Genomic DNA, 22987 nt, shown 5'->3' with positions numbered 1-22987 from the left:
GAAAACAATTAATGGCTATAAATTATAAACATGTATTATCTATATAGGGAAAAGACAACAACACGTCTCTTTTAGTGTGGTATGGGGAATAGTGCATTGCCATTGAAATGCAAATATATGCGTTTAAAAAGAAATGACGAATGCCTGTATGTAGGGTAAAGCACATGGTGATGAACGTAAAAAGGAAAAGAACCGAGTGAATTACAGCCATGAAAGCACTGTGTGTGTGTAGCACATCTTAGCACTTACAGCGTGCAATCAGCTGTTTAAACAGGTCAGTGTTTGTTTTCATCCTTTGTTTCGGTAATGAGCTATCAAATACTTTGCAGAGGGTTTCAATGCATCATCAACGACAACGCCTAGATCCCTTTCCTGGTCAATGACTCCTAATGTGGAACCTTGCATTACGTAGCTATAATTCGGGTTCCTCTTTCCCACATGCAACACTTTGCACTTCCTCGCATTAAACATCTGCATTTAGATGCCCAGTCTCGTAAGGTCCTCCTGCAATTTTTCACAATCCTCTTGTGATTTAACAACTTTGAATAGCTTTGTGTCATCAGCAAATTTAAATACCTCACTAGTTATTCCTGTCTAATATAGAAACATAGTAAAGGACAGCAGATAAAGACCTGAACGGTCCATCCAGTCTGCCCAACAAGATAAACTCATTTTGCATGGTATGTGCTTCTTTAAATGTATATCTGAGTTTGATTTGTGCCTGCCTTTCTCAGGGCACAGACCGTAAAAGTCCGCCCAGCACTGTTCCTGTACTAAAAGTTCAGAAGCTAACGTCGAAGCCCCTTAAAATTTACACTCTAGCCCATCCATATCTATTCAGCCACGATCAGGGTGCAGACCATAGAAGTCCGCCCAGCATTGGTTTTACTCTCCAATTACCGGCGCTGCCACCCAATCTCCGCTAAGATTCCATAGATCCATTCCTGCTACACAGGATTCCTTTGTGTTTATCCCACACATGTTTGAATTCCATTACTGTTTTCATCTCCATCACCTCCCGTGGGAGGGCATTCCACATATCTACCATTCTTTCCGTGAAAAAATACTTCCTGATATTACTCGGAAAGTGTGGTAGATACATGGAATGCCCTCCCACGGGAGGTGATGGAGACCCATATAAATTGAAGTTAGGGATGAGAAAACAGCTGTTTATCAGGGGGCGAGTAGGGGAGGGCTGGAATTGGCAAAGTACAGAGGACTCAGGGTTGTTGGTTGCTGACTGTGAGAAAGAAACCAGACCTAGGGGTGTGATAACCCACTAGAGTAGACAAGTTGGGAGCACAGGAGGCAGAAGAAGAAATGCAGTTTTTATTCCTTGACTGCTGCATTGTTCATTGATGAGAATGAACAGAAAAAGAAACAGGGCCAATACCTTATTTGTCTTGTGGTTAATAAAACTACCAACAAACGAAACTGAAGGCTGTATTCTAAAATGGGCAACCTGGCTTCTTTTTGTGATATGTTTTATGTCCTGTGCCATATGTTTATAGAGAAACAGTGAATTGTGGTTGCCACGTTATTCCACTTGGATATGAAGAAATATGGGTCAGCAACCAAGTTGTAGGTGATACCTTTTTACTGGACTAACCTAATATTTTTTACAAGCTTTGGAGACTACAACCTGATTAAAAGAAGATAACCCTCCAAAGTCTGCCAAATATAGGTTAGGTTAGTCCAGTAAAAAGATATCACCTGAATTCAGTTATTGACTCTCATTTCTTTAAACAGTTAAATCCACCTTTTCTATGAAAAATTTGGATTTGTATGATATCTTGCAAAATATTTGTTTTGGTTAAAGGTCAGGATTTAACCTGTAGCAAAATTGTGCTGTTTATCTTTCAAGTTGAACAACATTAAACTGAGCTAATAATACTATATTTATTCAGCTGTAGTCTAATATACTGAGAAACAGCAAGGGATTATATCCACAGTGTGTTCACTGAACATTAACAATCTGGCTACTTAATGGTGGTTTTATCTATTTTAATGTAATTTCTCACATTTCAGAAATCTGTGCTTTTGTTCAGTCTTTCTGTGATAGTTTAAGGCAGTGATTCCCAAATCTGATCCTGGAGGCACCCCAGCCAGTCAGGCTTTCAGCATATCCACAATGAATATTCACGAGAGATTTGCATGAGGTGGAGGCAGTGCATAGGAATCTCTCTCATGAATATTCATTGTGCATATCCTGAAAACCTGACTGACTGGGATGTCACCAGTGCCCGGTTGGTTTGGGAACCATTAGTTTAAGGTGTGCACAGAACTAAGGGGTCCTTTTACTAACCTGCAGTAACAAATGGCCTTAGTGTACCTTAAACGAGTCATCCCTGCGTGCTAAGGCCATTTTTATCATGGCCATAAAAATCCTGTTGAAGGACCGTGGTTGTCTGCCGAGGGAATATCTGGGAATGGAGTGGATACTGCGCCATTTACAGATGAAAGAGTTTATAAACAGCTGGAGAATCTGAAGGTGTACAAAGCTATTAGGCAGGATGGGATACATCCCAGGATACTGAGGGAGCTCAGAGAGGTCCTGGCGTGACCTCTTAAAGATTTATTTAATAGATCTTTAGAGACAGGAGAGGTTCCGCGAGACTGGACACAAGCACATGTGGTCCCTCTTCACAAAAGTGGAGACAGGGAAGAAGTGGGAAACTACAGACCGGTAAGTCTCACGTCAGTAGTAGGAAAATAACGGCGTTGCTGCTGAAAGAAAAGACAGTTAACTTTCTAGAAGCCAATGGGTTACAGGACCCAAGGCAAGGAAAATCCTGCCAAATAAATCTTACTGACTTTAGACTGGAAACGGTGCAAAAAAAAAGCTACAAAAATGGTATGGGTTTTTGCGTTGCAAACCATATGAAAGACTTGCTGACCTGAACATGTTTACCTTGGAGGAAAGGAGAAACAGGGGTGACATGATATAGATGTTCAAATATTTGAAAGGTATTAATCTACAAACAAACCTTTTCTGGAGATGGGAAGGCAGTAGAACTAGAGGACATGAATTGAGGTTGAAGGGGGGCAAACTCAGGAGTAATGTCAGGAAGTATTTTTTCACAGAAAAGGTGTAGATATGTGGAAAATGGCAAGGACAAATCAAACTCGGGTATACGTATAAAGTATCACATAAGTTTATCTTGTTGAGCAAACTGGATGGACTGTGCAGGTCTTTATCTGCAGGAGTAGCCTAGTGGTTAGTGCAGTGGACTTTGATCCTGGCCAACTGAGTTCAATTCCCACTGCAGCCGCTTGTGACTCTGGGCAAGTCACTTAACCCTCCATTGCCCATGGTACAAAATAAGTACTTGAATATATGTAAACTGCTTTGAATGTAGTTGCGAAAACCTCAGAAAGGTGGTATATCAAGTCCCATTTCCTCTTTCCCTATGTTACATGGGAAAGTGCTAGCAATACTCTCTTTTGAATGCTTGTGGTGGCAGTGTGCAGGGGGTATATTATGTCTATTCCTGCAGTGTAAACATGCACAAGATATTTTGGAAGGTTCATGGAGACTGAATGTGGCAATTTGAATATCATAATTTACAAGCATTATAAATCATACACAAAATGTCAACTGAGTTATCTTTTGGGGCCTGGTGTTGCTCATTTGTTTGCATGAGGACATTTTATTTGCAGTTCTTGTTTCCTGATTCTTTATCCTCAGTGTCCTGGTTTATTTTTTTCATTTACTTGTCTTCTCTCTCTCACTCTCTCTCTCTCTCTCTCTCTCTCTCTCTCGATCTCTACCCCCCCCCCCCCCCCACACACACACACACACACTATTTCCCTTTCCTCCTTTCTCTGCCAATCCTGCTCTCTATTGATCTTTTAATCTGTACATTTGCTTGTATGTCTTTCTCTGCTGCAGTGAGTTCCTAGCTGTCCTTCTGTGGCTCTGCCCTCCCTCCCCACCCCCTGCTGTTTACACCATTTTCAGATATCTGTTGATTTTAGTCTGTACATTTGTCTGCTTGTTTTTCTGTGTCAGAGGTTTCAGAGACCATCATGAGTGACATGAACAGCTGGGCATCAATTTTCTGCATCATCAGTTACTGTTTTAACTTAAATGCTAGTGCTGATATGTATTTATTTAATCATATTCAGAGCCACTATTTTCTGCGTCAATTTTTCATTTCAAACTGCCATCGTGGGCAAGGTTTGGATGCTGTTCCTCCGAGGTCTTATTTGTTCATCATGAAGAAGAAAAACCGAAATGCGGTCCCGCATTGGTGAGCGACTGAATATTATATTTGATAGCCCATTCATCGGATGGAGTATATGTACCATGTGACCAGATTACCATAGTGGTTTTGAAGATCTACATAAGTACATAAGTAATGCCATACTGGGAAAAGACCAAGGGTCCATCGAGCCCAGCATCCTGTCCACAACAGCGGCCAATCCAGGCCAAGGGCACCTGGCAAGCTTCCCAAACGTACAAACATTCTATACATGTTATTCCTGGAATTTTGGAGTTTTCCAAGTCCGTTTAGTAGCGGTTTATGGACTTGTCCTTTAGGAAACCGTCCAACCCCTTTTTAAACTCTGCTAAGCTAACCGCCTTCACCACTTTCTCCGGCAACGAATTCCAGAGTTTAATTACACGTTGGGTGAAGAAAAATTTTCTCCGATTTGTTTTAAATTTACTACACTGTAGTTTCATCGCATGCCCCCTAGTCCTAGTATTTTTGGAAAGCGTGAAAAGACGCTTCACATCCACCTGTTCCACTCCACTCATTATTTTATATACCTCTATCATGTCTCCCCTCAGCCGTCTCTTCTCCAAGCTGTATAGCCCTAGCCTCCTTAGTCTTTCTTCATAGGGAAGTCGTCCCATCCCCGCTATCATTTTAGTCGCCCTTCGCTGCACCTTTTCCAATTCTACTATATCTTTCTTGAGATGTGGCGACCAGAATTGAACACAATACTCAAGGTGCGGTCGCACCATGGAGCGATACAACGGCATTATAACATCCTCACACCTGTTTTCCATACCTTTCCTGATAATACCCAACATTCTATTCGCTTTCTTAGCCGCAGCAGCACACTGAGCAGAAGGTTTCAGTGTGTTATCGACGACGACACCCAGATCCCTTTCTTGGTCCGTAACTCCTAACGTGGAACCTTGCATGACGTAGCTATAATTCGGGTTCTTTTTTCTCACATGCATCACCTTGCACTTGCTCACATTAAACATCATCTGCCATTTAGCCGCCCAGTCTCCCAGTCTCGTAAGGTCCTCTTGTAATTTTTCACAATCCTGTCGCGATTTAACGACTTTGAATAACTTTGTGTCATCAGCAAATTTAATTACCTTGCTAGTTACTCCCATCTCTAAATCATTTATAAATATATTAAAAAGCAGCGGTCCTAGCACGGACCCCTGAGGAACCCCACTAACTACCCTTCTCCATTGTGAATACTGCCCATTTAACCCCACTCTCTGTTTCCTATCCTTCAACCAGTTTTTAATCCACAATAGGACATTTCCTCCTATCCCATGACCCTCCAATTTCCTCTGTAGCCTTTCATGAGGTACCTTGTCAAACGCCTTTTGAAAATCCAGATACACAATATCAACCGACTCCCCTTTGTCCACATGTTTGTTCACTCCTTCAAAGAATTGAAGTAAATTGGTCAGGCAAGATTTCCCCACACAAAAGCCATGCTGACTTGGTCTCAGTAATCCATGTCCTCGGATGTGCGCTGTAATTTTGTTTTTGATAATAGCCTCTACCATTTTCCCCGGCACCGACGTCAGACTCACCGGTCTATAATTTCCCGGATCTCCTCTGGAGCCTTTTTTAAAAATGGGCGTTACATTGGCCACCCTCCAATCTTCCGGTACCACGCTCGATTTTAAGGATAAGTTGCATATCACTAGCAGTAGCTCCGCAAGCTCGTTTTTCAGTTCTATCAGTACTCTAGGATGAATACCATCCGGTCCAGGAGATTTGCTACTCTTCAGTTTGCCGAACTGCCCCATTACGTCCTCCAGGTTTACCGTGAAGTCAGTAAGTTTCTCCGACTCGTCCGCTTGAAATATCATTTCCGACACCGGTATCCCACCCAAATCTTCCTCGGTGAAGACCGAAGCAAAGAATTCATTCAGTCTCTCCGCTACGTCTTTGTCTTCCTTGATCGCCCCTTTTACCCCTCGGTCATCCAGCGGCCCAACCGATTCTTTTGGCCGGCTTCCTGCTTTTAATATACCGAAAAAAATTTTTACTATGTTTTTTTGCCTCTAATGCTATCTTTTTTTCATACTCCCTCTTGGCCTTCTTAATCTGCGCCTTGCATTTGCTTTGACACTCCTTATGCTGTTTCTTGTTATTTTCAGACGGTTCCTTCTTCCATTTTCTGAAGGCGTTTCTTTTAGCCCTAATAGCTTCCTTCACCTCACTTTTCAACCAGGCCGGGTGTCTTTTGGACTTCCGTCTTTCTTTTCTAATTCGCGGAATATGTATGGCCTGGGCCTCCAGGATGGTATTTTTGAACAGCGTCCACGCCTGTTGTACAGTTTTTACTCTCTCAGTTGCCCCCCTAAGTTTTTTTTTTTACCGTTCTTCTCATTTTATCATAGTCTCCTTTTTTAAAGTTAAACGCTAACGTATTTGACTTTCTGTGTACAGTTACTTCAAGGTTGATGTCAAAACTGATCATATTATGGTCACTGTTATCAAGCGGCCCCAGTACCATAACGTCCCTCACCAGATCATGCGCTCCACTAAGGACCAAGTCTAGAATTTTTCCTTCTCTCGTCGGCTCCTGCACCAGTTGCTCCATAAAGCTGTCCTTGATTTCATCAAGGAACTGTATCTCTGTAGCGTGTCCCGATGTTACATTTACCCAGTCTATATTTGGATAATTGAAGTCACCCATTATTATCACATTGCCCATTTTGTTCGCGTCTCTGATTTCTTTTATCATTTCTGTGTCTACCTGCTCATCCTGGCGAGGTGGACGGTAGTACACTCCTATCACCATTTTTTTCCCTTTTATACATGGAATTTCAACCCACAGTGATTCAAAGGTGTGATTTGTGTCCTGCTGAATTTGTAATCTATCTGAGTGAAGGCTCTCTTTAATATACAATGCTACCCCTCCACCAGTCCGGTCTACCCTATTATTACGATATACTTTGTACCCCGGTATGACAGTGTCCTACTGGTTATCCTCCTTCCACCAGGTCTCAGTAATGCCTATTATATCCAATTTTTCATTTAGTGCAATATATTCCAACTCTCCCATCTTATTTCTTAGACTCCTAGCATTTGCGTATAGACATTTCAGAGTATGTTTGTTGTTCTTATTTGCATGATGCTTAGTACCTGACACTATTGATTTGACATCTTTTGTCTGATCTTTAGTTGTATTTAAGGGCACCTGGCCTACCACGGTCTGTTGTGCAACCTCACTATCCAGAAACCCTATCTTCCCTGTTTGTGAGGTATCTTTGCAAGATACCTTTTCCCGAACCATGCGCTTTTGAGCGACTGTCGGCCTTCCTCCCATTTCTAGTTTAAAAGCTGCTCTATCTCCTTTTTAAATGCCGACACCAGCAGCCTGGTCCCACCCTGGTTAAGGTGGAGCCCATCCTTTCGGAATAGGCTCCCCTTTCCCCAGAATGTTGCCCAGTTCCTAACAAATCTAAAACCCTCCTCCCTGCACCATCGTCTCATCCACGCATTGAGACTCTGGAGCTCTGCCTGTCTCTTGGGCCCTACATGTGGAACAGGTAGCATTTCAGAAAATGCTACCCTAGAGGATCTGGATTTGAGCTTTCTACCTAAAAGCCTAAATTTGGCTTCCAGAACCTCTCTCCCACATTTTCCTATGTCATTGGTACCCAAATGTACCAAGATAGCGGACTCCTCCCCAGCACTATCTAAAATCCTATCTAGGTGACGCGTGAGGTCAGCCACCTTCACACCAGGCAGGCAAGTCACCTGGCGATCCTCACGTCCACCAGCCACCCAGCTATCTATATGCCTAATGATCGAATCACCAACTACAACAGCTGTCCTAACCTTTCCCTCCCGGGCAGCACTTGGAGACATATCCTCAGTGCGAGAGGATAGTACATCCCCTGGTGGGCAGGTCCTGGCTAAAGGAGTACTTCCTACTTCACCAGGTTGATGCTCTCCTTCTAGGAGACCTCCCTCCTCCAAGGTAGCACAAGGGCTACTAGACTGGAGGTGGGACCTCTCTACAACATCCCTGTAGGTCTCCTCTATGTACCTCTCTGTCTCCCTCAGCTCCACCAAGTCTGCTACTCTAGCCTCAAGAGAACGGACATGTTCTCTAAGAGCTAGGAGCTCTTTGCATCGGGCGCAAACATATGACATCTCACCAACTGGGAGATAATCATACATGTGACACTCAATGCAAAAGACTGGATAGCACCCCTCTCGCTGCTGGACTGCTGACTCCATCTTAGTGTTTTTGAGTTTTCCAATATTTTAAAACTTGCCACAGTATTAAGGATATTAGCCTAATATAAAAGTGTCTTTTACTTTATATAGTGTATTGTATGATTTTAGTATTTCCTTCTTAGATGGTAATGAAATGTATTTAAAACTCTATAAGAGCACTCCTTGCTTGTTACCCTAATTACAATAACTGACTATAAATGAGGAGTTGTCCTAGGAGTGGGTGGGTGTTGGGGAGGGTGGGTGGGAATACTAAATTAGATCCTGCAGTGGCTGTTAGATTCTATCTGTTAATGCTGTGGTACAAGGCTTTTAAAACTAAGTGGAAAAGACTATGGAGATTAGCTGTTTTCTGTTAGCTGTTGAAATTTGCTTTTTAAGAGGCAGATGCAGCAACCAAACGTAAAAAAATCTAAATCGTTAAAGTCCCTAACGATTTTAAAATAACGAAAAATGCACCAAAAAAAAAAGTCACACATGCTGAGATCGGTATTGAAACGTACAATGTACCAAAGAATCACAATACACATCGTTAATCGGCCCCCAAACCATGCGCAGAGCAGCCAAGCGTTATGTTAGCTGCTCTGCGCATGCCACAAACAGTCAAAACACAGTCAAATAACAAGCACATGGCTCCCAAATCAAATCAAAACAAAAATTTAAAAAAAAGGGTCGGGAGGGGGCAAGGGCGCTCATCAGGAGCGTCCTGTACGGACGGCCTTGCCCCCCCCCCCCCCCGCTGCTCGCCACTTTCCGCCGCTCCCCCCACCCCTAAAAAGCAAAATGCTAGCTGCCCCGGTCCCCCTCCCTTCCTCACTACTCTGTCACCTCAGCTCCGCCTCCCGACATCCTCCGTCCTGTGCCCCGCCCCCTTTTGGGGTCGTCGCCGCCATTCCCCTCTTCCATCGGGCCCCCCTCCCTACGTAGGTTACTGACGTCAGACAGGGGCGGGCCCAGCAGGAGAAAGACGCGCCATCGAAGCTGGGCGAAGGCAGCCATCAGCTTTCTTCTTGCCCGTGCAGCGCCTTCGGACAGAGGAGAGAGGCGCTGCACGGGCCCGGTAAGAGGGAGGGGGGCCCGATGGAAGAGGGGAATGGCGGCGACGACCCCAAAAGGGGGCGGGGCACAGGACGGAGGATGTCGGGAGGCGGAGCTGAGGTGAGAGAGTAGTGAGGAAGGGAGGGGGGCAGGGGCTGCTCGAATTTTGCTTTTTCGGGGTGGGGGGAACGGCGGAAAGTGGCGAGCAGCGGGGGGGGGGGGGCAAGGCCGTCCGTACAGGACGCTCCTGATGAGCGCCCTTGCCCCCTCCCGATCCTTTTTTTATTTTTATTTATTTTTGTTTTTCTGACGTCCTTTGGACCAATCACAGCGCTTTTAGCTCTGCTAATGCGCTGGGATTGGCTCAAAGTTTGTTTATTTTTTCTCTTAATGATTTTTCCTGCCACAGAGCTGACCTAACGAGTGGTCCAGACCTCTCGTTAGTTTTCCTGCCTTTTTCCTGCGTAAAGGCAATCGGAAAAGGTTAGTGCATGTCGTTTCAATGGGGTTTTCACACTAATTGCTCATCTCCATTCCGTTTTCGTTAGCTGCTGGCTTCCTCGGTAAAAGCCCTTTGATGCATGCAACGGATCAAATTTTCCTCGTTGGAGAGTCATTAAAGGCTCATTTAGCTTTAGTGCATCTGCCTCTTAGTTTGCCTAACACTAACTTACAATTCCTCCTTTAAACCCCAATCTTTAAGTTCCCAAAGCACGAGCTGAAGCACTGCTGTGCCCCTCCCTCCTTTGACTGGAAATCTGCCTCAGAGGAGGGATAGACATATTTAGACTTCAGCTCAAGCTTGTACCTACAGGGCTTATGCAGCGTTTACTCTTCTTTAGTCTTTGGGGCTGGCGTTTGAGAAGTCTGGGGTCCGCAGCAGTAGGGGAAGTTCTCTCATGCACCAGAACTGTGTTGCTGCTCTCCCTCCCCCAATCCTTCCGTCTTAGATGGACGCCTAGTGCAACTTGTAGCAGGGCCATTTGTTGGGTTTGGGCTTTGCATGAGAGTTGCCACCATTTGCACAAAAAACCCCATGGGATGAAAATATTCTTTGCATATGCTAAAATCGCAAACCCCAGCAAAAGCTTAGTACAGCTAAATGTTTCTATTTCCAGTAACAATTACTGTATACTTGCTGATAAAATCTCCCTCTCTGCCTTTAACCTTGCAGATAAAGTAACTCCCTCCTTGTCTTGCTGTAGCTTTGCTATGAAGTAGCTCCTTCTTAGCTTCACTAACAAGCTCCGCTTTCCGAGAAAAGAAACACTTTTCTTTTAAATGAGGTAGGATAGAAAAAAATGTGCTGGACCTGGATAGGTTGTATATTCTTCCACCCCCCCCCCCCCCCCCCCTCTTTAGCTGCTGTTGCTAAGGGCATTACGGTATTAAGTATATATATTCACGTAAAGCACTATTTTCATTGACTGTGTTTCCAGGAGTAACACAGTCCTGTAATTACAATAAAGCATAATGTCACTATCATTTCTTTCTGGTTCCTTTGTTTGTGTATCTCCATGACACATCTGAATGGTGGAAAAGTCTGCCACTTAGATATCTAGATGCATTAACGGGTTCACTAATGACTTGCCTGTACAAATGCTGCACTACAATCATTTCTGTGTCCATTACACTATGGTCCCTCTGCTGGTTCTTAGACATGTATATGGTATGATTTCCCCCCACATAACAGGTATTTTTTGTGATGTACTTTTTTTTCCCAGACCTGTTATCCTGAGGGCAGCAATGAAAGTACATGGGATCTGTAAGGGAGTGAAAGGGAGAGTAGATGGCATGGTTGGGCAGACTGGATAGGCCATGTGGTCTATCTGCCTTCATTTTTCTCTGTTTCTTTGAAAGGCTAACCTTTTGTCAAATATGCCCTGGCCATTCTGACCTGGATATTCCAGTCCCTACCAAAATGCCCTACAGAAAATTTGGGTTAGAAGGCCCCAGGAAGACATTTACAAATGCTACCCCAAATATAGAAAACAAGCTGCTAAAGAAACATTCCTTCTTAAATCCTGAATTTTAGGGAAGCAGTAAAGGGCTATTTTTTGGAGATTTGTAATAATTTCTGATGAACAGTATACAGAAAGGTATGTTATTCAGTTTTATGGGTATATTTTAGGTTCTTTTTACTGTTTGTTATTTTAAAATGAATTTAGAATGTGATATTTGATGTTCTTTTATTGTAATACTAGTAAAAGAGGCTCGTTTCTGGAGCAAATGAAACGGGCGCTAGCAAGGTTTTCCTCCCCAACACCCCCCCTTCTCCCTCCCTCCCTACCGACCCCTTCGTCGTTCTGACGCCATTGATCCGCACCTCCTGATGTACGCCATTGCTCCGCCCTCGACGTCATCACTTTTGACGCGAGGGCGGGGCCCCGAGACTTGCCAATTTCGGTGGCTTCACCACCACGAACCCTTCGAACCCGTCTTGAAGGAAGTGACGTCAGTGTCTTCAGAACGTTGAGGGTGAGTTTTATTATATAAGATGGGCTGAATTAAATATTGGAAAAGTGGTATTAAACTGTTAATGTGAATTATTTTGAACTATTATTCCCTATGGAAGTAGGATTTTTAGCTTATTTTATGACTGTTTCTTGAATATATGTTATTTGACCACTGAGAATTCCTCCAATGTGGATTTTTCCTCACTGTGAGCACATTATTTTTAAAAGCAAACACCATTTTCATTAATTTAATAATTGATTTGAAAACATGGTTTGACAAAAGAAGCCTTTATTGTCAGTAAACAAATGAAATCCATGATGAAATAATGCAATAACCATTTATTCTGTAAAGTCTTTAGTACATCTACTTCTTCTGGGAAAGTTTAAAGGAGCAGAATATCAACAAACTGATTTGCAAAATCACTTCTAACTTCAATACAAATAAATTGCTTCCTATTCTTAAGCATGTTGAAAAAGCTTAATTAAGATTAATTGAGTTCCTGAATGGCATCAATTAAATATGAATTGACTGTGGAAGAGTACTTAAAGTTGTTAAATCTTAATAGATAGCTATTTAGAAACACCTTTCAGTCATCATAGGCAATCGAGCCAATTAGAAAGTTATTCCTTATGATATGGATTTTCAATCAGGTTTTTTATATTATACAATAAAATTCACCATGGCAGTTTTTACATGACCATTAAAGACTTTGCTCATAATAAAACTGTTAATCTATCACTTTCATGTAGTGAGTATAACTACAGTGCTCAATTTCAAAGCCTGTGAAACTTCTTAAGTGCTAAGGTAACAAGGAACATTAAAGTTAATGCCAGTGCTTAATCCATATTAACCATTATGTTACCTAGTATTAGAATGGGAATGGACACAGATATTTGGAAAAACAAGCAAAGACAACTACTTAGGGATAACTTTATAGAGCTTTTTTCTGCACGTAAAGTCTGTGTTTACATGATCTTTTCATAGATATTCCTGGGAAGTAGTTTGAGTGGAGTGGATACAGAGTTGTATTGCACATGTGTATTTTATAAAGGACACATGTTAACACATTAAGTAGATGTGCACATTATACCCTTTTACTAAGCAAGTGTAAATTTGTACATTGACATTTAGGTGCCGTTGGAACTAAATCTGGGATCCTATTTTTTTTCAACTGTATCATCAAGTTTTAATACTCTTAAATATTTATCCAAACTGTACTTACAAAATACACATGTTCAGAAACTATAATTAAAAGGCTTATAATGAAAAATAAAAACTACAGCATTCTTATGACTGCTTCAAGGCAGCAAACTCTAGTCTCATCTTTCACAAAGAACTTGCATTTTGCGGTGGGGAAAATGGAGAGAAATCCTGTCACTGATGAACACAGAATCTGTGTGTGTAAGGCTGATATAGTATGACAAGATAGGCACAGACACAATTTGCTACAATGTCATTATCTGCACTTACTTGTAAGGCTCTAACCATCACAAGTAAGGGACAAAGGAGTCACTACCCAATGTAACCAAACAGATCAGTTTCTCCGGACTATTTAACTAGTCTGAAAAAGCATTAACCCCACTAGGAAATTCCTGATGTTAAAAGACTGAGCATTACGACAGCCCCTCATCCCGATTCCAGAGACAGTTGTAAAAATTAGTGTGATCATGGCTGGGCATCAGGGGAGTCAGAATTTATCCATGAATCATGTTTTCTAAGCTGCAAAAAGGAACAGCCTACAAATTTAAGGAAAGCTACAACTCCAAGTTAATCTGACATTTGCCAGGGCTTGACTATTCCAGCCATTCAACTCCCTTATAAAGGTATCAGAAACAAGGAACTCACTGCAAAAATCAACCACTATCAAATGGCAGTAAACTTGTAAAAGGGCCTGATGCTGTGCTCGAATACATATGTGTGCACACTTGGAAACACAGAATGGATCCTTTTGTAAGTTAGTACAGAAGCACCAAAAAACAGCAGTGATGTAGCAGTCTAGGGTGCCATAAAAGAACTATGTGTTGAATCCCAAGAATACCTGCTTCAAACACTACTGATGTTTTAGTCAAAACTGAACAAGAGTTCTTGGCATATCACCTGCCTGTGAGGGAAATTCAGGTCAGGCACCTTGAGACAGCAGACAACTAAAGCCTGCAAGAAATGTGAAACACTTGGGAACAACTACTTTAAAACCCAGCCCCATCTTCCTCTGTTTTAAATACAGCATTTTAAAAAAAAGTACACACATACCTGTGAGGTATACGGGTAATACTGTGAAAAAATTCTAGGAAAGGCCAGAGTCAGGTCCAAACAGTTTTGGGGAAAACCCAACATATTTCAGTGAAACTGAAACAACCTATAAACAAAAGGAGAGACTGCCCTGCTCATCACCACTGGGGAAAAACATGGGAAAATAAAGACTGAAAAATGCAGTGTCTGCAAGTCATAGCACCTGAGCCACTATTTCCCCCTCCCTTCTCACAACCCAGGGCAACAAGCAGACCTTATTCAGGGTTATACAGCATGTGGCTTATTAAAGAGGCAGCTTGAACTATGTATGTGCTGGCAGTCTCCTCCTCTCTCAGCATTTATCACTTATCACAGGTGAGGAGGCGCAGCTCCAAAAGGACATGGCAGTAAGGCTTAAACAAACAAAAAAGTTCTGCAACACCCAACATTTTCAGACAGCAGGCAGTATATTCAGCATTTTCTGCTCAAATCCTCCCACACCCAGCATGCTGGAGATCAGAGCAGAAAACCCCCCAAAACCCGTTAAACACACATACATATTGGAGTCAGGATATTGGTCCATCCTGAGCTCTTCACTGGGCCATTTGTACTGTGCTGGTATTATCTGGCTTTGTCTTAACATATGGGGGAAATTAATAGGAGAAAACACTTGACTAAAGGAAGTATTTTGAGGCAGTGGAGCAGGATTCAAAACGCAAACACCTCTGTTATATCCAGCCAGCCAGAGATGCCAAATCCACTTCTGAAGATCATGAAATAAGCACCCTCTCTTGGCCATTACTATGTACTTCTTCATAGTAAAAATAAAAAGCCTCCATCCGTAACCCCTGAAACCACTGGAAATAATTAAAATATCAGTCTGTTAGGGTTTTGGAGTTTGTGGGTCCTACTACATTCGCTTCTTCCTTATACCAAAAAGACAACACTCTTCACAGTTTGCTTTTCCTTTACACACCACAATTTCTTATCTGTCTCCTATTCACAACTTTCTTGCATCACCCAAAAGCACTTTTACATAAATCCTGTATAGCAAGCTCCTGAACAAAACAAATTTATCAGTCAGGGTAGCAATTTATGAGCACATTACTTCCTCATTCCAAGGCTGGCTGTTAATTAACAGTGTAGGAACATGATGTCCATACACAGAAGTATCACCAACACTATGACTTCCGTTAGTTTTCTCCAATCTACAGAAACAATGGTTAATAAATAAAAAAGGGTCTTCGCTTCTATTTTTTGGTTAACATCACAACATTCTGAGTAGCTTTCAGGAGTGAAGCCCCCCTTGCTCTTCAGGTGTTAGCTTCTGAAAGCTAATCTGTGCACCAACCCAGCAATTGCATGACTTTTACAAAGTTCTTTCAAGAAAATCATCCAGTGGACAGGAAGAGAGTCTCATGCCGTGGCTTTCCAGGACTAAAGAGTAAAGACTGGTGCATTTGTGTACGTATCTATGTGCAAACAAACAAACAAAAAACAACAAAAAAGCCCTTTTCAATCTTTGAAGATGAACATCTCATCGTTAGGCAGTGATATCACTTTCAAGAAAATCATCCAGCGGACAGGAAGAGAGTCTCATGCCGTGGCTTTCCAGGACTAAAGAGTAAAGACTGGTGCATTTGTGCACGTATCTATGTGCAAGCAAACAAACAAACAAAAAACAACAACAACAAAAAATCCCTTTTCAATCTTTGAAGATGAACGTCTCATCGTTAGGCAGTGATATCACTTTCAAGAAACTCATCCAGTGGACAGGAAGAGAGTCTCATGCCGTGGCTTTCCAGGACTAAAGAGTAAAGACTGGTGCATTTGTGCACATATCTATGTACAAACAAACAAACAAAAAACAACAACAAAAAAGCCCTTTTCAATCTTTGAAGATGAACGTCTCATCGTTAGGCAGTGATATCGCTTTCAAGAAACTCATCCAGTGGACAGGAAGAGAGTCTCATGCCGTGGCTTTCCAGGACTAAAGAGTAAAGACTGGTGCATTTGTGTACGCATCTATGTGCAAAACAAACAAACAAAAAACAACAACAAAAAAGCCCTTTTCAATCTTTGAAGATGAACGTCTCATCGTTAGGCAGTGATATCACTTTCAAGAAAATCATCCAGCGGACAGGAAGAGAGTCTCATGCCGTGGCTTTCCAGGACTAAAGAGTAAAGACTGGTGCATTTGTGTACGCAACTATGTGCAAAACAAACAAACAAAAAACAACAACAAAAAAGCCCTTTTCAATCTTTGAAGATGAACGTCTCATCGTTAGGCAGTGATATCACTTTCAAGAAAATCATCCAGCGGACAGGAAGAGAGTCTCATGCCGTGGCTTTCCAGGACTAAAGAGTAAAGACTGGTGCATTTGTGCACGTATCTATGTGCAAGCAAACAAACAAACAAAAAACAACAACAAAAAAAGCCCTTTCAATCTTTGAAGATGAATGTCTCATCGTTAGGCAGTGATATCACTTTCAAGAAACTCATCCAGTGGACAGGAAGAGAGTCTCATGCCGTGGCTTTCCAGGACTAAAGAGTAAAGACTGGTGCATTTGTGCACGTATCTATATGCAAAACAAACAAACAAAAAACAACAAAAACCCCCTTTTCAATCTTTGAAGACGAACGTCTCATCGTTAGGCAATGATATCGCTAACTGCATTTGGGGCCCCTTTTACAACTGTGTGGTAGCATTTTTACCAAGTGCCAACCGTGTAGGCACACATAGGAATATTATGAACATTTACATGGTTAGCACTTGCTAAAAACGCCAGCACTCCTCTGTAAATGACCCCCTTGGACAGCAGAGAAAAGTTTATTGTCATTTTACAAATACATTTTGTGTGTGGTTTTGTAAAAACACAGTTCTGGTGCTGCTCACTGTCCAAAACAGAGAGCTTTCCTCTTTGGTTAAATCAAGGAAACCTGCCAAAAACTGGGCACTGGTTGCCCTATTATCAAAAATAAAAGGTACCACCCAGGACTTTGCTATCTGATAGCTGATCAGGCTTTCTGCCCCCACAAAGAGATGTTAGTGCTGAGGTTTCTCAAATACTACCATCTTGGTCCTCTGCTAGCAGTTGGCTCTTTACATAGGAGAAACATTAATGATGCCTTTATTTAAGAGACATTCCATTTTTCCCAGTTATATCAAACTAGCACAACCCTTACTCCCAAGGAAAAATAACAGAAAAATCCTTCATTAAGTGAAATTGCTGCTCAGTCTGAGCTAATAATTTCTGGTGCTGCTTTCATGGCAGGGTCACCTGCTCTCGCATCTACAATGGGGTTTAGACAGCGTTGCAGGGACCACTGATAACACATTTGGTAAATGAAAAACATCCCTGTGCTCTGCACTCTCCAGCAGCAGACAGAAACCCTGGTACGGGTGAAGAAGGTGTATAAACACCCCTGGCTTCCAAGGCTCTGCAGAAAGGACATACATAGCAGTTCTACTATGCCACAAATATCTTCACCACCATATGAATCTGTTTTTTGCAAACAGGACAGGGAAGTTGGCTCTTCTGCAGTATTTTTGCACACAGGAAGCAGGTGACAAGGTGAGCTGTCCTTCCGTGGATAATGTTGCCATTGCGTGGTCTCCGCTTGCAGAGTCTGCAGGGCTCCAGAAGCCCTTTGCAGTCTAACAATGTGTCGTTCTGCAGCTCTGCAGTCTGTATACTAGAACTCTGCCTCCTGTCTTTGTTCTCTGAAGTAGAAGGTGACAGAAATGTGGACTCTTCTAGATCCAGTGACAAAATGGAACTGCAGGGAGCCAATCTGGGTTTCTCCAGAATAGAATTCAAGTCTTTAGGCTTGATGACCGGAGCAGAGATGGTCCTGTGGCAGTCTGGGATATCAATCCCCTTGTCATCCTCCTTGAGCGGCTTGGAGCTGATATTTGATGTGGAGAGGGAATGTACCAGCTTGGGGCAGTCTGCGTACCAGTCTTTCCGCAATGCCCAACAACGAAAGCAGTAACGTTTTATAGGTGAATTAAACTTCTTACACTTGGTGCACTGCCAGGAGTCCTCTGAGTCGTTGCCAGGATCAGTGGCGTCACTTAAGCATTGTGTGCCATCCACCTGATCTTCATAAATCGCAACCTCTATCATCTCTTGGTCATCTGTTTCTTCTCTTCCTCCCTCCCTATGCTCTTCCGAATCTTGACTCTCCATTTTCACCTCCATACTGAGTTTCTCGGATTCACTCTCATTCAAGAACCAGAGATCATCTGTAGTGTCAGAGACAACAGCAATGTCTATATCCTGATCTGTTTGCATGTCCGTTGACCCATTACTCAAGGGCTCATAATTATTTCTTAGATTGCCAACAAACCACCAGGGCAGACCGGCCACATCCCACTCTTCAAATACAAAGTCTAGTCGAGGCTGCTTCCTCTGAGGTTGACTCCGCTCTTGCATTAGGTCATCATCATCGTCAGAAATCTGGCGTTTGAGCAAGGTAGACACCACTGCAGCATCTCCATTGTCTGTTGTTCCCAAGGCAGGGATCCCTCCCTGAACTGCTCTCTTCGTTTGGTCCTGGCTGGGGCTATCGATGCTCTGATCCTTTGGAAGAGTAAGCGCCTGGGCAGCACCTGCACCTGCTGCTATAGTTGTTAAGTTCTTTCTCAGCATGTCATACAGAGGGCTGGGCTCCTTCACAGAGAAGCTCTGGATACCAAGAAGCAAGCCCAACTCATCATCTCCACAGTAAACCATGTGCTGATGCTGTTTATCATAAAGCTGCTTTAGTATTATATACTGTCCCAGGTAATGCATGACCTCCTTCATTGTGAATGTTTCTCCTCGTGCTCCTGCTGCCCGCAGCACCTTCAGAAGTGGCAGTTTTGGTCGTAGTTGTTTTCCTTGTCCGATCGGTGCAACAGTGGAGGGACTCATCTCAGCAGCAGAATACGTGGGGGTAGATGACGAAGTCATTTTGGCAGTGATTGAGCAGCTTACGAAAAAAATCCTATCCCCACGCTATGATCTCTCTCTCTCCTCTGCAGCCAGGCCACACGGTTCTATCTCACGGCAATCTCCCTTTCCGCTCTCACAAAACAACATGGCGGAACAGATCGCTTCCGTCGGCGCGAGCAAGGGAAACCATAGAGCTTCGCGCAGGAAGGGTTCCGCGTGCCGGGGGGCGGTGCCAGCAGGTTCACAGAGAAAGAGGCGCGAGGCCCTGGGGTCCTAGTTTATAAAAGGCACATAGGTCAGGTCTCTATATTGCCTTCATAAAATCGGCATAATATAGGCATCTTTTATAAGACAGGCTTTTCACATAGGAATCCAGTTATAAATCAAGCTCCTTATAGTTACAATGCAAGCTAGGCAGTGCTGTACCCTGGACAGGTTAAAACAAATGAGTTGCGTCAGTTGCAACATTGCAGAGAAAGGCGGTCTTTTTACACATCTGCTGGACCTGACCTATTATTCAGATATAATATAATAGAAATCATATTTTGGACATATCAAATAAGAAAGATTCAATTGCCTTTTGGTTTATTAGTAATCCAAATTACATTATTCTCAATGTCTCCACATCAAATTTCTGCAATCAACCAGGTGGTAGCCATCGGTGCAGAAGGATAAATTGAGGGCCCCTGTGAAATAAAAAGGACATGTAGAGGGGCATTTTCTGTATGATGCCTGTCTGACTTTGGACATTTTGCTCAAAATGTCCAGAATCCAAATTGTAAACATAGCTATTTTCAAGTGCTAACTGTGCATCTAAATTATTTGTTTATTCTATGGTTATGATTAGAGTTTAATCCTGTTAACTTAGAGATTGCAAAGCATCTTTAATCTTCTGCAGATATGAAGTCCAGTCTTCACTGTTGATGATTACATTATTTAAATTTATTACCCTGTAGACCTGTGTATCATGTTCACAAGCTACTGAAAACTAGCAATAGACTGGTGGAAACCGAACAGGATGACTTTCAACTGTTATACAACTGTAGGTATAGCATCTTCCCTAAAGTACAAATGAAAGAAATCTGCTGGTATCCTTCATCTTATTTAGAACAGATGAAAATCTAGCTTTCCTCAAATGATCCAGCAGTTCATCTACTCTGGATGGGGTGGGGGTAGGGGGGGGGAGGATATGCATTAAATTTTAATATTGCCTTTTTTGCCCATAACAATGTACAACTGTACCTTCTATATCTTTTCTTCTATGCCCAATTACATTTATACCCTATATAATCAGTCCATAAGATTTGCCATAAGTGAATTATAACAGTTGAAAAACATTTCATAACAATACATTTCATATAATGCATTTGGAAATAATACATGACTGCTTTTGGCACTAAAACTATTAGACTCACCCACTCACTGTTGGATTCTTCAGCGGCATTCAATTTGAGCAATGCCTATTCCTTTCATATTTAATTATATACACTTGCTTATGTATTCCACTATTATAACACTAAATCTCGGTGGATTACAGCAAAATTTGAGCATAAGAATGCAAGAAAATCCATGCTGAATTAGACTAAAGTCCATCAAGCCCAGCAGCATGTCTTCAACAATGGTAACAACTGAAGATGTTCCAAAACCTATTAAGCACAAAAAGCTGTTCTCTAGATAAATAGAAGCTTTTTTATTTTTTTTTTTATCAAAGTTTCAATTACAATCAAGCGCACTTGTACAGAAAAGTATAGACTGGCACAACAATACTCCAAGGTGTTAAACAATGGAAATTCAGTTATAGGATACATTATAGGAATTTGCTTCATCTGACAGTCCTAACGATACCAGTTAAATAAATGTAAAGAGATCTATTATTGGGACACCCCAAAAATTCTTTTAGCTGATAAAAAAAGTTGAAATTTGGGGAGGATAAAAAAAAACATATTTAATCGACTGGTATTTAATGATGCATTTACAGGGGTATCTCAAAAAGAAAGTAGCCCCCCACTGAAGAACACCTGGCTTCTTCAGCAAGAATTGCTGGCGCCTCTTCTGGGTTTCCTTGGAGACGTCAGGGAAAATTTGGATTCTCAGTCCCAAAAAAGTTTTATCTTTATTCTTAAGGAACAATTTCATTAACCAGTTCTTATCAGGTGTCAGGGCAACAGTGGCAATCAAAGTCGATGCCAAAACCAGTTCACTATCTGAAGACTCCAGTAGTGCAGAAACATCCAACTCTTGATTGTCTTGATCTTGCAGATTTATCATTGATTTAGTAAGCAAATAGTATACTTGTGAAAATGGTGGAATATTTTCTTCAAGCACTCCTTAATATATTTTCTCAAGATATCTCTAGGAGAAACTGTAAATTGTTTAGGAAAATTAAGAAATCATAGATTATTACTCCTTGAAAACTCCTTGAGATCCAGTTTTTCTCCTTAAATATGACAAATCTTTAATAGTAATATCTTGGTGAGACCATATCTGCTGCACTTCTTTTTCATATGCCTTATTTTATTGAGTTAAAGTTTCCACCCTAGAGTCAACTTCTTTAGTTTTCTTTTCTAATTCAGACAAATCTTGTGTCAATTTTTGTATTTGGGGACATAATGCTTTGCCTAAATCCACTATTAAAGTCCACAAGCTATCCAGGGTTACCTCAGTGGGTTTAGCTATAGATATAGGAAATTGAGTCGTTATTGCCTCAGATTTTCTATTAGGAAAGTCTTGCTCCAAACCTACAGCTTCAACTTCCCGAACTGCATCGGATGTAGCTGATGCTACTTCTTCCATCGAGGTCCTGAGCTCTCCATTGATCCGAGTTCCCTCGGCTGGTTAGACCACCTCCCGTCTCTCTTCTCCCGTTCCGACTGCAGGAAATGGAGTTGAGGACGCCAGTAGCAGACAAGTGCTGCCTCTTGGTTGTGGGGGAGGAGCTCTCGTGTTGGGGCTGAGCTATAGCTCTAGCCCAGGGAACACTCCGGGGTCTCCATCCGCCCCTGAACAGACCAGCGGGCTGCCTCCCGACGCCTCTGGGATCCCCGTTCTCTGAAAGTATGCCTGAAGAACACCAGCACCTGAAGGAGGGTTTTGCCGCTGAGGGGCAGTGGAGGCAGGACGACCTCTTCTCTTCAGCATCCCAAAAAGCGGTAAGAATTCATAGGTGTGTCAGACGCCAGCAGTGGCCATGTTGGATCGCACCAGAAGCTTTTATTTTCATGAATTCTAGCCAAAATAAGAATTTTTTTCACTGAATATCAATGTAATCTCTAACAACTGTTAAATGTAAGCCATATTGAACTGGAGTTTTTGGATAATTGTGGGATACAAATATGAATAAATAAATAAATAAACCTTACAATTAAATGCCTTTTAATGCAAATTTCACACATCCTATGGTTATCTAGAAAGGCATTCTGTTGCCGGTATCAACTCATTTTGGAAAAAAAATGTACTTAGGTTTTGAAACTCACCTTTTTAATTACCCAGCAGACCCCCAAAAAGTAGATTTATTTCTAATAACCCATTTCTAGGGATAAGCAATGGCTCTCCAAAGCCTGTCTAATAATCTTTTATAGATTTCTCTCCAGGAACTTGTCCCAAACTCTTTTGAACCATCCTATGCTTGTCACCTTGACCACATCTTCCAGCAGCAGATTCCACAGCTTAATTATGCACTGCATGAAAAAAAAAATTGTAGCTCGTTTTCAGTCTGCTGGTGGTTAGTTTCATGGTGTGTCCTCTTGTCTTGGGAGTTGTTTGAAGCTTAAACAACTGTTCTCTCTATTGCGCTCTACTTATAATTTTATAAAGTTTTATATCCTCCTTTCACTTGTCTTTTCTCCAAACTGAAGATCCCTAACCTA

At 42.1% G+C, this 22987-nt stretch overlaps 1 protein-coding gene across 1 annotated transcript; it reads right to left on the bottom strand.

The window, feature by feature from the left end:
• Positions 1–10043: 10043 nt before the first annotated feature.
• Positions 10044–19264, bottom strand: LOC115461625 (protein Mdm4-like). Its single transcript, XM_030191589.1, has 2 exons — positions 17027–19264; positions 10044–10053 (listed from the first exon to the last, which is right to left on the bottom strand). The coding sequence occupies exon 1, from the start codon at positions 19137–19139 to the stop codon at positions 17652–17654; it is 1488 nt and encodes a 495-aa protein (XP_030047449.1). The 5' UTR covers positions 19140–19264; the 3' UTR covers positions 10044–10053; positions 17027–17651.
• Between the last annotated feature and the right edge of the window lie 3723 nt (positions 19265–22987).

This window comes from Microcaecilia unicolor, chromosome 2, assembly GCF_901765095.1.
Source record: "Microcaecilia unicolor chromosome 2, aMicUni1.1, whole genome shotgun sequence".
NCBI lineage: Eukaryota > Metazoa > Chordata > Amphibia > Gymnophiona > Siphonopidae > Microcaecilia > Microcaecilia unicolor.
This window is presented reverse-complemented; position numbering and strand designations above follow the sequence as displayed.

Bases quoted from the DNA above. Each gene is read 5' to 3' on its own strand.
- LOC115461625 (XM_030191589.1), bottom strand. From the start codon at position 19,139: ATGACTTCGTCATCTACCCCCACGTATTCTGCTGCTGAGATGAGTCCC.